Below are 12,916 nucleotides of genomic sequence, written 5' to 3' on the forward strand. Positions count from 1 at the left end.
AGCAATTTTAATTGCAAATACTTAATTGCTTCTCTTGTTAATGTATAAAAGTCCTTTTGGTCCTTATATGCTTCTAATAGCATTTTCTTGGTATGACTGTTGCAGTATACATTAATTGTATTGACTCATACACTTACGTTTGAATTACCGCTCATTTTTACTTACACTCTAGGAAACAAATGTGTTATAATTTTTTGGAATATAATCCAATTCTAGTCAAAATAGATGTAAGTGTGTGTTATCAAGTGTGGTAAGCAGTCAACACTTGGAAATATTAATATCTATTATGAAATATTAACATCTAGGTCTATAATAGTTTATTGCAAATCATAAATAAGGTAGCATAGTTAAATAAGGCTTTAACTGAGTTCCTAACCATCATTCCTGATTGTAAAAGCAGGGTCAGCAAACTATGGGTAGTGGAATAAATATAGCCTATTGCCTCTTTTTGTGAATAAAGTTGTATAGCCAACAGAGCTATGCCCATTCACTTATGTGTTATCTATGGCTGCTTTCATGTTTCAAGGCACAGTTGAGTACTGTGAAAGCAACCAAATACACTGCAGAGCCTAAAATATTTATATCTGCTCTATTGAGGAAAGTTTGGCAATTCTGGATTAAAGGATTGGGGATCTCTCTCTCTCTCTCTGAGAGAGAGAGAGAGAGAGAGAGAGAGAGAGAGAGAGAGAGAGAGAGAGAGAGAGAGAGAGCGCTCTCAAGTAGAGATAGGTATTGAAGAAAAGATACCAGGAACATATTTAATATAGCTTGATTTATCTAGAGGTGTTTTGAATCAGATACAGGCACTATGTATGCCTTGGTAAGCAGTATTGATAGTTCAACAACAGATTTTTAACTACATGGAATCAATAATTCGGGATCACTCTTTATTCATGATACTATCTTCATGTAATTGTTGTTCTAGTGTTTGTATTGTGCTGTAACACTCAAAGGGAATTGGACCATGGATTTGGTGGCTTTTAGAAGGTCCATGGAATGGGAACAACAACATTCATTATAAAAGATAGAAAAACATCTCATGTTACTTGTAAACACAGAGAGCCTTCCATAATATTGGTAGCAACAGGAGGTGCTGATGGCTGTCCCTCTATGCTTCTTTTGTCAAGTTGGAGTAGAAATTAGGCCATGATAATGTGTATTTAGGGTTTTTGAAGTGGGTATTAAAAATTTAGTGCTTTTGGTAGAAGTGGAAGGACATTCTGGAAAATATACCTTTTGGTAGAAAGCAAGCTAGGACATTTGCTACGCATTCTAATCTGCTTCAGAAGCTGAAGATGGGCACTTTCTCTCTGAATTTGAAGACATGTTTTTTTTAGTTCTTAAGAGTAAGTACTTATTTTTCTAAGCTACACTGAGATATTTATTTATTATCTTGGAAATGATATCATTTACTGACCCCAACTTCAACCTCACATATTTTGTCCTGAATTTGAAAAGGTCTTCCCTTTCTTTTCTCTTCTTGGTTTTTCCATTCATCAGCATCCTCTCCTATTTTCCTTTAGGAAATCTTTACTTCACCAATGCCTTTGCGTTTGAAACACTGATAGAAGTGCTGCGGATCAACACCACCTACCGCCGTGTTCTCCTGAAAACCACAGTAGATATGCCTAGGCACATTGTCGTAGACCCCAAGAACAGATATCTCTTCTGGGCTGACTATGGGCAGAAACCGAAGATTGAACGCTCTTTTCTTGACTGTACCAATAGAACTGTACTTGTCTCAGAGGGCATTGTCACACCACGGGGCTTGGCAGTAGACCACAGCAATGGCTTTATTTATTGGGTTGATGATTCTTTAGACATAATTGCAAGGATCCCTCTTCATGGAGGGGAATCTGAAGTGGTTCGTTATGGCAATCGATACCCAACTCCTTATGGCATCACTGTTTTTGGAAATTCTATCATATGGGTAGATAGGAATTTGAAAAAAATCTTCCAAGCTAGCAAGGAACCAGAGAACAATGAGTCACTCACAGTAATAAGAGACGATATCAACTGGCTGAGAGATGTGACCATCTTTGATGAACGTGTCCAGCCCCGGACACCAGCAGAGGTCAACAACAACCCTTGCTTGGAAAATAATGGTGGGTGCTCTCATTTCTGCTTTGCTATACCTGGTTTGCATACTCCAAAATGTGGCTGTGCCTTTGGGACCTTGGAACATGATGGCAAGAGCTGTGCCATTTCAACAGAAAACTTCCTCATCTTTGCCTTGGATAATTCTTTGAGAAGTTTACACTTTGACCCTGAAGACCATAGTCCACCCTTCCAAAGCATAAATGTGGAAAAAAATGCCATTGCTGTGGACTATGACAGCATAAATAATAGAATCTACTTCACACAAAATGTAGATTCTGAACATGGACAGATTTCCTATGTCAGCCTGTATTCTGGGACCCATACTCCAACTGTCGTTGCTTCGGGTAAGTGCACTCTAACTGGAGTTTATCTCAGGTGTAGATAAAACAGGGTCAACATGCATGAATGACTTTCTTCTTCTCCTTCTTCTTCTTCTTCTTCTTCTTCTTCTTCTTCTTCTTCTTCTTCTTCTTCCTTCTTCTTCCCTCCTCCTCCTCCTCCTCCTCCTTCTTCTTCTTCTTCTTCTTCTTTGGTGGTGCTGGGGTTCAAACCCAGGGCCTCATGCATGTGAGACAAGCTATTGAGCTACAGCCCCAGACAGGGCCTTGTTAAGTTTCCCAGGCTGGCCTTGAGCTTGTGATCCTCCTGTCTCAGTCTCTGGAGTAACTGAGATTATAGGTGTGCACCACTGCACCTGGCCCGAGTGTTCTTAGAGTGCACTATGATTCTGATGTCTTCATGTGTGTTTGTGTCTCTCTGCTGCTGGTGTGTGTCCAGATGTAGGGATTGCTGATGGCATTGCCTTTGATTGGATCAATAGAAGAATTTACTACAGTGACTACCACAATCAGACCATTAGTTCCATGGCTGAAGATGGATCTCAGCGTACCGTGATAGCCCGCGTTTCAAAACCAAGAGCCATTGTGTTAGATCCTTGCAGAGGGTATGTATGTCCTGGTCTTTTGTTGTATTTTTGTTTGCTTGTTTCTGGAGGAAGTGGGGCCAGAAATTATTTTATGTTCATAGAGAGCCAGTATCTTAAGGGTTCATAACTCTGACTGTGTATAGAAGGGTAAATGAGTATTAAGTGGTTATTACCTGGGAAGGTTTATAGGTTTATAGAAGGGTAAATGAGTATTAAGTGGTTTTTACCTGGAAAGTTTTGAGCTTCATTCCTGTGGGAGGAAAGTTGGCAGCATTCTAGGAAATCAATGCTCAGTAAATCCCTTTTGGGTAAATCATGTGGCTAGGAATGGAGTAGGTTCCCTACCTGAGACCCATATTAATGGCAATTTGTAATTAAAGATTGCTGCTACTTTTTTAAGTGAAAAGGACTCTGAGGTTTCTTATGGAACTAATTATGACTTCTTCTTTTGGATGACTAGGTACATGTATTGGACTGACTGGGGCACTAATGCCAAAATCGAGAGAGCCACACTCGCAGGAAACTTCCGGGTCCCCATTGTGAACACCAGTCTGGTTTGGCCCAATGGACTCACTCTGGACTATGAGACAGACCTTCTGTATTGGGCGGATGCTAGTCTGTATGTGTCTCTGGTAGTTCATGTGGGGTTGAGAAGAGGAGTTCTTCCTCCTACTTCCAAAGCAGAGAGATTTGCTTAATGTGATGAAATATAATTTGCCAGAAAGTTATTTCCAAAACATAGAATCACAGTTTTTGGAACTATATGATATTCTAGCTTGAGTATGTTCTATCTGTGAAAATTTAACTTTATTGTGAGATTGAATAATTATGAGCTAAAAGATATCTAAAGATGTATCACTAAATTGTATGTGCAATTTCAACTATAATTGCAAATGTAACTACTCAATTTATGATCAAAAGATTCTAGGTAACTATCAGAAAAAAATATATATGTTTTTGGTACTGGGAATTGAACCTAGTGGTACTTAACCACTGACCCACATCCTTGGCCCTTTTTGTTTTTTATTTTGAGACAGGGTCTCACTGAGTTGTTAGGGCCCTGTTAAGTTGCTGAGGCTAGCTTTGAATTGCAGTCCTCCTGCCTCAGCCTCCTCAGCTGCTGGTATTACAGGGATGTGCCAACGTGCCTGGCATGAATGACTTTTAAATATATAGTGATATTAAAATTTTCCCTGGGCTTTATCATTCAGTGTCTTTGAAAACATGATCCTCTTTAGTCTTCGACTTTTGGCCCTCTTCTCAAATAATCCTTTTCCTTTGGTATGCTTCTTCTCAGCAAATTTCATAATGTTTTCCTTATAAATTTTGTCATGTCTAATGTTGCATGTAATTTCTCCAAGTGACCCCAAAACGTCTCACATTCCAGTCATCCTAATGGAACATGCATGGTTTTTGTAATTGGTAAACACATTTCCTCACAAGGAACATATTTCCTCACAAGTTTGGTCTTGTGGTGCCCAGAATTCAATATCCAGATCTTGTCTTCATTTTCTCATCAAAACAAAACAAAACAAAACTGCTCATTTTCTGTTTGAGCAGTTTTTTGTGTCTGATTTTGGATCATTTTAGATAAATATCTCAAAGTACTAAAAAAAATGTCAAGTTGAAAAAGTCACCAAGGGAGTGGACAGGACAGAGAGTGAATATTTTGGGAGCATTTACAGGGCACTCCACACCAAGTACCATGCGTGACATGTACCTTTTCATATTGCTCTCTTTTTTTAAATTTTTGTTTTTTTAGTTGTAGTTGGACACAATACCTTTAATTAATTAATTAATTAATTAATTGATATGTGGTGCTGAGGATCGAACCTAGGGCCTCACACGTGCTAGGCAAGTGCTCTACCACTGAGCCACAACCCCAGCCCCTGCTCTCTTGTTTTTAATGACAGCTTGGTTCCTTTTGTAGGATCTCTTGTAGGTTATATTCATTTCTGGAAGTCAATAATATGGGTAGGCCATTGTTTGTTAAGTGAATAAGACCTCCCATCATCAAAAGAAACATTTCCAGCTGCCATATACCTCGCTTGACAGTTGGGGTGTGTATAAATGAATGCGTGGGCCTAATCATTATTCTTCCCAGATTTCAGCAATTTCTTGTTCTTTTTTTTCTCCCCCTCCACTTCAGGCAGAAGATTGAGCGCAGCACTCTCACTGGCATGGACCGGGAAGTCATTGTCAGCACAGCCTTTCATTCTTTCGGCTTGACCCTCTATGGCCAGTATATTTACTGGACAGACTTCTACACAAGAAGAATTTACCGAGCTAACAAATATGATGGGTCAGATCTGATGGCAATGACCCTAAGTTTGCCTGTTCAGCCTAAGGGTATTTGCACTGTTAGGAAAAATGAACAACAGCAGTGTAGCAATCCTTGTGATCAGTTTAATGGAGGCTGCAGCCACATCTGTGTGCCAGGTAAGGTGTTGCCCCTTGAAGGTGAAAACCTATAGAATAATCATAGTAAAAAACACCTGGCAAGGGAGGTGGAAGAAATGTTCATCTTAACAAGAAGAGAAAAAGCCCAAATATCCTTGATTTCAAGGTAACTTATAAAATAGATGGGGTTATATTTTGAGGGAAAGTCTTTGCTAGGTTTCTTTTCTATTCCACACAGAGCCATCTTATGAAGGTGTTTTAAATACAAACTTGGTAAAGGTAGAAAATAAGATGAGGGCTTTGGCCATCCCACTTCATGACTTGCATAGAAAATTTCGTCCATGAGCTTATGTTCCTCATAAAAAGATTTAATTTTCTGCTTAGGAAGTATTGTTTGTAGTTTGAAGTATTTCTGATGATATTTTTGGGTGAGATATGTGTTTCATAGTATTTCGTGGAGAAAAATTTGAAGGAATATGTGCTTTCTGGTACTGTTGCTTTGTAAATTCTACCGAGAAAAGAGAATCATTGCTCTTGCAGATGCTAGGTAGTTGTTTGAAGATTACAGTAAATTAGCACATTTATTAGAAATTGGTGGTTGTCATTCTTAATGGAAGAGTGACTCGGAATATGGTTGAAAGGCTAATGGGTAAGTGTTTCATGTAGAAGCTATTGCAAAAGCTATTCTGGAGGAGACTCTGAATGTTTGCTGCACTAATCTTGTGGTTTCTCTTGTTCCCAGGTCCAAATGGAGCTGAGTGCCAGTGTCCACATGAGGGTCAATGGTATCTGGCCAATAATAATAAACACTGTATTGTGGACACTGGGGCCCGGTGTAATGAATCCTATTTCACCTGCTTCACTGGGTACTGCATCTCAGAGCAGTGGAAATGTGATAATGAGGATGACTGTGGCGATGGCAGTGATGAGCTGGAAAATGTCTGTGGTGAGTTGCTTTTCGTGGGCGCTGAGGACATCTTTACGATAGGGCTTGGTGCAGAATCCTGTTGTGTGTGAATGAGGTTGAAATTAGTGCCTAAGAATTCTGTCAGAGCTGAAAGACATTTATTCGGATAACTCAGGCTGTACTTCTGTTAAATTACCTCTGGAATGGTTATAAGCAAAATCACTGGATTAAAATCCTGGCCATGTGGTTTATAATCTATATAGCCCTGGGAAAGTTATTTGCTTCAGACAGCTCATCTGTAAAATAGAACGATCACTAGGGTTCTTGTGAGGAGCAAGAGAGCCATAATAAAAACGCTTAGCATAGGGTGTGATAAGATCCCAAGACTGAGAAATCTAATATGTGATTGTTATTAATTATCATAGCCCAAAGTTTATTAATGCAATACTTTTATTGAAGTCACTCCCAGTCCTCAGCTGTCATGTGAATGGAATGAGGAAGACCATGAAAATTTATCAGGGAGGTTGAAGGTTGGAAACCTTTCCCTAACAGACCATGTAAGGGCTAGGAGTTTTTGTTTTCCCCAAATAAACTGTATTTAAATGCTTTCCTATGACCGACATAAACTTTTAAATTGAGATTGTAGAGAATTGGAGTGATTTTGATTTTTTTTTGCAATACTTTACTTAAAAAAGGCATACAACATTATTTTTGCTTAATCTGACTAAAGTGTTATCTCGCTTGGCATGCAGTCTGATTTGCAGCCATATTTGCCTGGGAAGGTAAACTCAGAGAGTCCATTTTATTTTATTGTAGTGTTTTAGAAACTAGAAGGATGCTTTTATCTAGAGGTTTTCTTTTGATGTCCCCTCCCCACCCAGCATTTCACACCTGCCTGCCTACGGCTTTCACCTGTGACAACGGGCGATGTGTCCAATATGGCTATCGCTGTGATTTCTACAATGACTGTGGAGACAACAGTGATGAGGCCGGGTGTCTGTACAGGAAATGCGATGACACCACAGAGTTTACCTGCGGTAATGGGAGGTGCATACCCATCGAGTTCGTCTGCAATGGCATAAATAACTGCCATGATAACAGCACTTCAGATGAGATAAATTGCCGTAAGTCTAACTTTAGTACTTCCTGTATTTTCGAATGTCAAGTCTTAGAGTTGAAATTTTTACATAAAAACAAAGGCTTTCTGAAACACAGTTTCCTTTTGATATAGTGCACTAAATTCTATAAAACACAACTCTACCTCCTTTTTATTCACTTAAATTGGTGGGTTCATGCAATTGTTGAATATTTTAATCTTGAATATTTTGTCCTTGGTTTACAAATCTGCTAGATTACAGATCCTCTTGATAAATTTTTTGTTGTTGTTTTTAAAAAATCTTTGCAAAATTTATTGCCTAAGTGTATTGTGGTTAATGTTTGTTGTGCAAAAAAACTATATTATACCATGTTGACTAAAATAGTTTTCCTCTTTAGTTTTTCTGGGAAATAGCTTTGTAGTGAATTGATTTTTGAACTGTACCTTAGCATCTTAGGAAGACAAAAGACCCAGAATGTAGGTTCTAGTATGATATTTTTAGTTTGGCTGTGATAAACCAGTTTTGTGGCTTTGTAGATAAGAGCTATTCTATACACTAGTGTATTTATTTGTGTCTTTTTTTTTTTGGTGGATAGAACCCAGAGCCTAGCACATGCCAGGCAAGCTTTAAAAAAAAAAAAAAAATTCCTATGAAAATTTCAAACATATACCAAAAAAAAAAATAGTACAGCATACCCCTCACCCAACTTCAACAATTATCAGCCATACATACCTGGTTTCACCTATCTCCCCATTTTTTCTAGAATTTTAAAGCAACATGGATTTCACAGATAAAGACATTTCAAAATACAACTACTGTTTTAGTCATGTTTTTTGCTGCTGTGATTAAAATACCTGACAAGAACAATTGGAGGAGGAAGAGTTTATTTGGGGGATCTCAGAGGTCTCAGTCCATAGAAGGGACCCACCCCAGGAACCCACCTCCTCTAGCCACACCTTACCTGACTTCAGTTACCACTCAGTTAATCCCTATCAGGGGATTAATTCACTGATTGGGTTAAGGTTGTCACAACCCAATCATTAAACCTCTAAACCTTGCATTTCTGACACATGAGCTTTTGAGGTCACCTCACATCAAAACCATAACGACTACAGTGCCTTTATGAAACCTAGAAAAAGCAACAATACTTACTTAATATCTTTGACCACGCAGTCTACATTCAAATTTTTTTCACCTTTACTTACTGTTAATTCTGCTCAAAATTAAGATTCAGACAAGATCTGCACATTGATTTTTTGATTATTAAGATTCTTTAATCACTTTTATGTCACAACAATTCCATCCTTTTTGTCACTGATTTGGAAGAAAAATTGGCAGATTTTTTCTGGGAAATATCCCACATTCTGAATTTGACTACTCCTATAATTGGTCCATTGAATTAATTTCATCCCTCTTATTTTCTGTGCATGGAATTTAGAGTAGAGGTTTGATTGTGTTAGGGTCTACTCTTTGGGTAGGAGTGCTTCTGGGGAGCTGTGCATTTCTTGTTATATCACATCATGAGGCACAGAATGTTTGCTTGTCCCATTCTGCATGACAGTAACATGGGTGGACCCAGGTGTCATCCTGAGTCTTTCCTTACCAAGTTCCCATCAACTTTTCACCCAGTGCTTTTAGTACCCACGAATGGTCATTGCATAAATCAATTATGTTCCAAAGTGGACATTGTAAAATTCTATTTTTGCTCCCCATTTATTTCACTGAAGTTCTTTAAAAATAAATTTTCTTTATCAACCATTTAATGGTAATTACAATCTGCACAGTGAATTGCTTAATTCTTTCCATTTGTCGGTTTTTCAGAGTAAGGAGTTGGTGATCAGTGAACAATAAGTTTATGATTGTTTAATATTATTGAATTCAAGGATATCTACATATTTGTTTCAATACAATGTCCATGTTTATTCTTTTTTTGGTATCTGAATGTCCTATTTTAGGCCAGTTAAAGTTCTATCAAGTTAGTTCTCTGTCTTTGATGTGACCCCATTTGGTCTTGTATAGCATAGTCTGTTTTGTCTTGTACGTTTTCTGTCCCAGACCAGCAATTAGCCTCTTATCCAAGGAGATGTCATCCGTCTTTTTTTTTTTTTTTTGGTGTTTAGAAATTATTGCAGTGTTGAATGCCCCTTCCTACTGGGTTTTCATTGTCTATAGGCTTATTCGGTGGACAGAATTAGGAAATGCAGTTTTTTTTAAGAAAAAAATATTACATTTGTATTTATCATTTAAATTTATGATTATAGATTGTTCACTTAATAAATTTATAAATCCATCCTTTCTCTTATGCTTAAAATTTTGGTTCTTAATGACATTAACATAAGTTACTTGTTTCCTTTATTTTGCAATAATTTTGAAATGCCTGTAATAATTTCAAGATTATTATAACCACAGAAATAATTTTATAACAATAAATATATGCAAGGTCTTTCTTATTCTTAGATTATGCCCCCATGACATAGAGGCAATATACTGCTTTTAAACACATTTGAATTTTTTTTCTTTGTAGGGTTATAGTATCAACTTGTTTTACAGTTAGCCTCCTTTTGTATTTTTGCCAAATTTTAAGAATCGCTTTTCTTTTTTCACTTTGATTACATTGTTTTGTTTGTACAAAATAATGGTACGTGGTTCTGAAGTTAAAACTATGACAAGGTGCATTTACGGAAGTTTTGTCATCTCTATCTCAATCTTCCCACGGGGTGATGATTTTCTTTAGTTTATTTTTCATAATAATTATTGCTTTTAATAGAAACATCTCTCTCTCTTTTGCTCACTACACACACACACACACACACACACACACACACACACACTCACACATATACCCGGACACATGCTGAGCAACCCCAATCCAAAATCTAAAACTTTTTAATTGCTGACATGAACCACAGGTAGAAAATTCCACATCATGAATTGCATGAAAGTGCCTCAGGCTATCTGTATGAAAACATGAATGAATTTAGTGTTTACACTTTGGGTTCTATCCCTAAGATATCTCATTATATATGTGCAAATATTCCAAAATCCAGAAATGTCAAAATTTGAAACACTTGTTGTCCCAAGCATTTCTGAAAAGGGACACTCAAGCTGTATAATTATCTTTTTCTTCTCCCCCTCCCCCAAAAGGTAATCTTCTATTACTGTTAACAATATATCCTGGAGATCATACTGCCATTGTGTATCCACTTATAGAGCTTCATTATTTTTATAGCTACAGGTTGCTGCGTTGTGTGGATATGCCATGGTTTAGTTGAGTTGAGCCTCTACCTCTCCTTCTCTCCTCAGCTCTCTATTTGGCTCCCTGTTTAGCATCAGCTGGCAGTATCTCTTCACTAGATAATCTGTAGGTAACATCAATGTCAGGGACTGGGCTTCTCTAATCCCCTCCTGTGGTTTGAAGTCTATAATAGTTCTGCTGGCATAGATATTGTTGATACTGTATATTTGGTGGATATGTTCCAAATGTTTATCTGGTTGTCCTTTTCAAGCTGATCGCACTTGCCAGTCTGGATACACAAAATGTCAGAGTACAAACATTTGTATTCCTCGAATGTACTTGTGTGATGGCGACAATGACTGTGGAGATATGAGCGATGAAAACCCCACTTATTGCAGTGAGTATGATAAAATCTCTTCATTTCCTGATTCTGGAGGTGCACATTTTGAGCTGAAGCAAAGATAGAACCTGAGTATCTGTACTTTTTTCAGTTATCATCTCAAGTTTAGTTTATGAGCAGATGCAGAAGACACTTGCTCTAGGATGTGGGTGGAGGGGCAAGAGAAACCCCTTCCCTCTATGCCCTGCCTGAATGCCCAGCCCCCAAATATTTCCAGAGACCTGCTACAATTGGAAAGCCATTTTCCCAGTGTTGAAGCTCCAGGCAGGATTTGCATATTAAACTCCTACTATTTAGTCAAAATATGATGGTGGTGGCCATTAGTAACTGAAAGTATTTTTATAGCCTTTTAATATTTTAATTTCAGGAAGCTTTATTTAGCAACTTTGTTTATTAAGACAAATTAGAAGGTCATTTTTAAGCTGTGTAGTATCACTTTGAGACTGTTAGTGTAAACAGATTCATACTCTAAGAATTTTGTCCTTCCCTGTAGTTAAACTCTGGTCACTGGTCCTCTCCCAAGCAAACCATAGGGCATGATTATACTAGGCCAGGCTATCGTCTGAGACAGGAATCAGTTGTATTAAGAGCAACCTAAGGAAGCAAAATTCAGGATGCAGCCACTAGAGAGGGCTTGGCAGATTGGAGTTATTGCTGACCTTTCAGGGACCTTGTTTTCCTAACAATATTTCCTTGGCAAATCATCAAACCTCTTGGGCCAAAGCAAGAGAGCTTTGTAGAGGAGAAGAATGACAAGACTTAATTCAGGTTTGTGCCTGTGTATTTAAGAATACATCCGATCAGAGCCATCTAAGTTTACTTGAGAAGAGAACTAATGTTTAAACATTTGGCAGACTCTCCTGCTTTCTCAAATAAAAGTTCTGGATTATAAAAATAAAGACGATGAGAACTAACTCGAATCATAGTCTAACATGGTTAAGACATGTGTGGGGTGAACTCAGATAAAATCCCACTGCTTTTAATTACTTCAGTAGAATTTGTTTAATTTCCTACTATAGCAGAAAAATAAAACTAGTGTATTTTACATGATTTATTTTATATATCACAAAGACAGTTCTTTGGTATTTCTATCAAATAGAATTTATATTTTGGATTTCTGGAATCTGGAATGGAAATTCTAGGAAACTGGGGCATATTGCCTTCTATCTATCTCCAGTACTCCTCCCTCCCCATGCAAAGCTCACATAAAAGCCCATTATTTCTCAGGTCCCAGCCTCTGTTTCTCAGCAGCTGTTATGCAGTTTAGAGGTACAGGCAGATTGCTAAGGCTGATGGGCCCATGCTGTGCCTGTTCACACCTGTCATCTTCTTTCCCTCCCCCAGCCACTCACACGTGCACCAGTAGTGAGTTCCAGTGCACATCTCCCCCGCGCTGTATTCCATCATACTGGTACTGTGATGAAGAAATTGATTGCCTCGATGGCTCCGATGAACCTGCCTCTTGTGGTAAGAGAGTGAATGAGCTTGAAAGCAGACGGTGCAGCTAGAGAACTCTGGTCTCTTTCAACCACTTCACATGCAGAGTAGAGTCATGTTGCAGGACACTAGGTCTCCCTGCTCCTGCTCCCAGCTGGGATGCCACAACAGTTCTGCAGATGTTCATTAAAGACATGTGTAAGTTGCTGACCAGAATATGGAAGTCGCTGGGTGCTGCTGATAAAATGAGATTAGGCTACTAATACAGTGCCTGTTTATAGTTGTTTAATTTTCGTTGACTCTCAGTTGGAACTTCTGAATTTGGCTGAGTTCTGGCTCATAAGACTGGGAAGAGGCAAAAATGATTGGACTCTTCACACACACACACACACACAGAAGGAGCACACCGTAGGCA

The 12,916-nt window shown here is 38.2% G+C and overlaps 1 protein-coding gene across 1 annotated transcript in view; it reads left to right on the plus strand.

Annotated features, from left to right (window-relative positions):
- Lrp2 (LDL receptor related protein 2) overlaps positions 1-12,916 on the plus strand; it is a 192,545-nt gene that overhangs the window by 126,389 nt on the left and 53,240 nt on the right. The window contains exons 41-48 of the mRNA XM_071619302.1: positions 1,524-2,444; positions 2,878-3,043; positions 3,486-3,644; positions 5,175-5,464; positions 6,168-6,371; positions 7,214-7,456; positions 10,936-11,061; positions 12,409-12,531. Of these exons, the coding sequence (XP_071475403.1) occupies positions 1,524-2,444; positions 2,878-3,043; positions 3,486-3,644; positions 5,175-5,464; positions 6,168-6,371; positions 7,214-7,456; positions 10,936-11,061; positions 12,409-12,531 (2,232 nt within the window). The remainder of the gene's footprint in view (positions 1-1,523; positions 2,445-2,877; positions 3,044-3,485; positions 3,645-5,174; positions 5,465-6,167; positions 6,372-7,213; positions 7,457-10,935; positions 11,062-12,408; positions 12,532-12,916) is intronic.

The sequence above is a fragment of the Marmota flaviventris genome, chromosome 11, assembly GCF_047511675.1.
Source record: "Marmota flaviventris isolate mMarFla1 chromosome 11, mMarFla1.hap1, whole genome shotgun sequence".
NCBI lineage: Eukaryota > Metazoa > Chordata > Mammalia > Rodentia > Sciuridae > Marmota > Marmota flaviventris.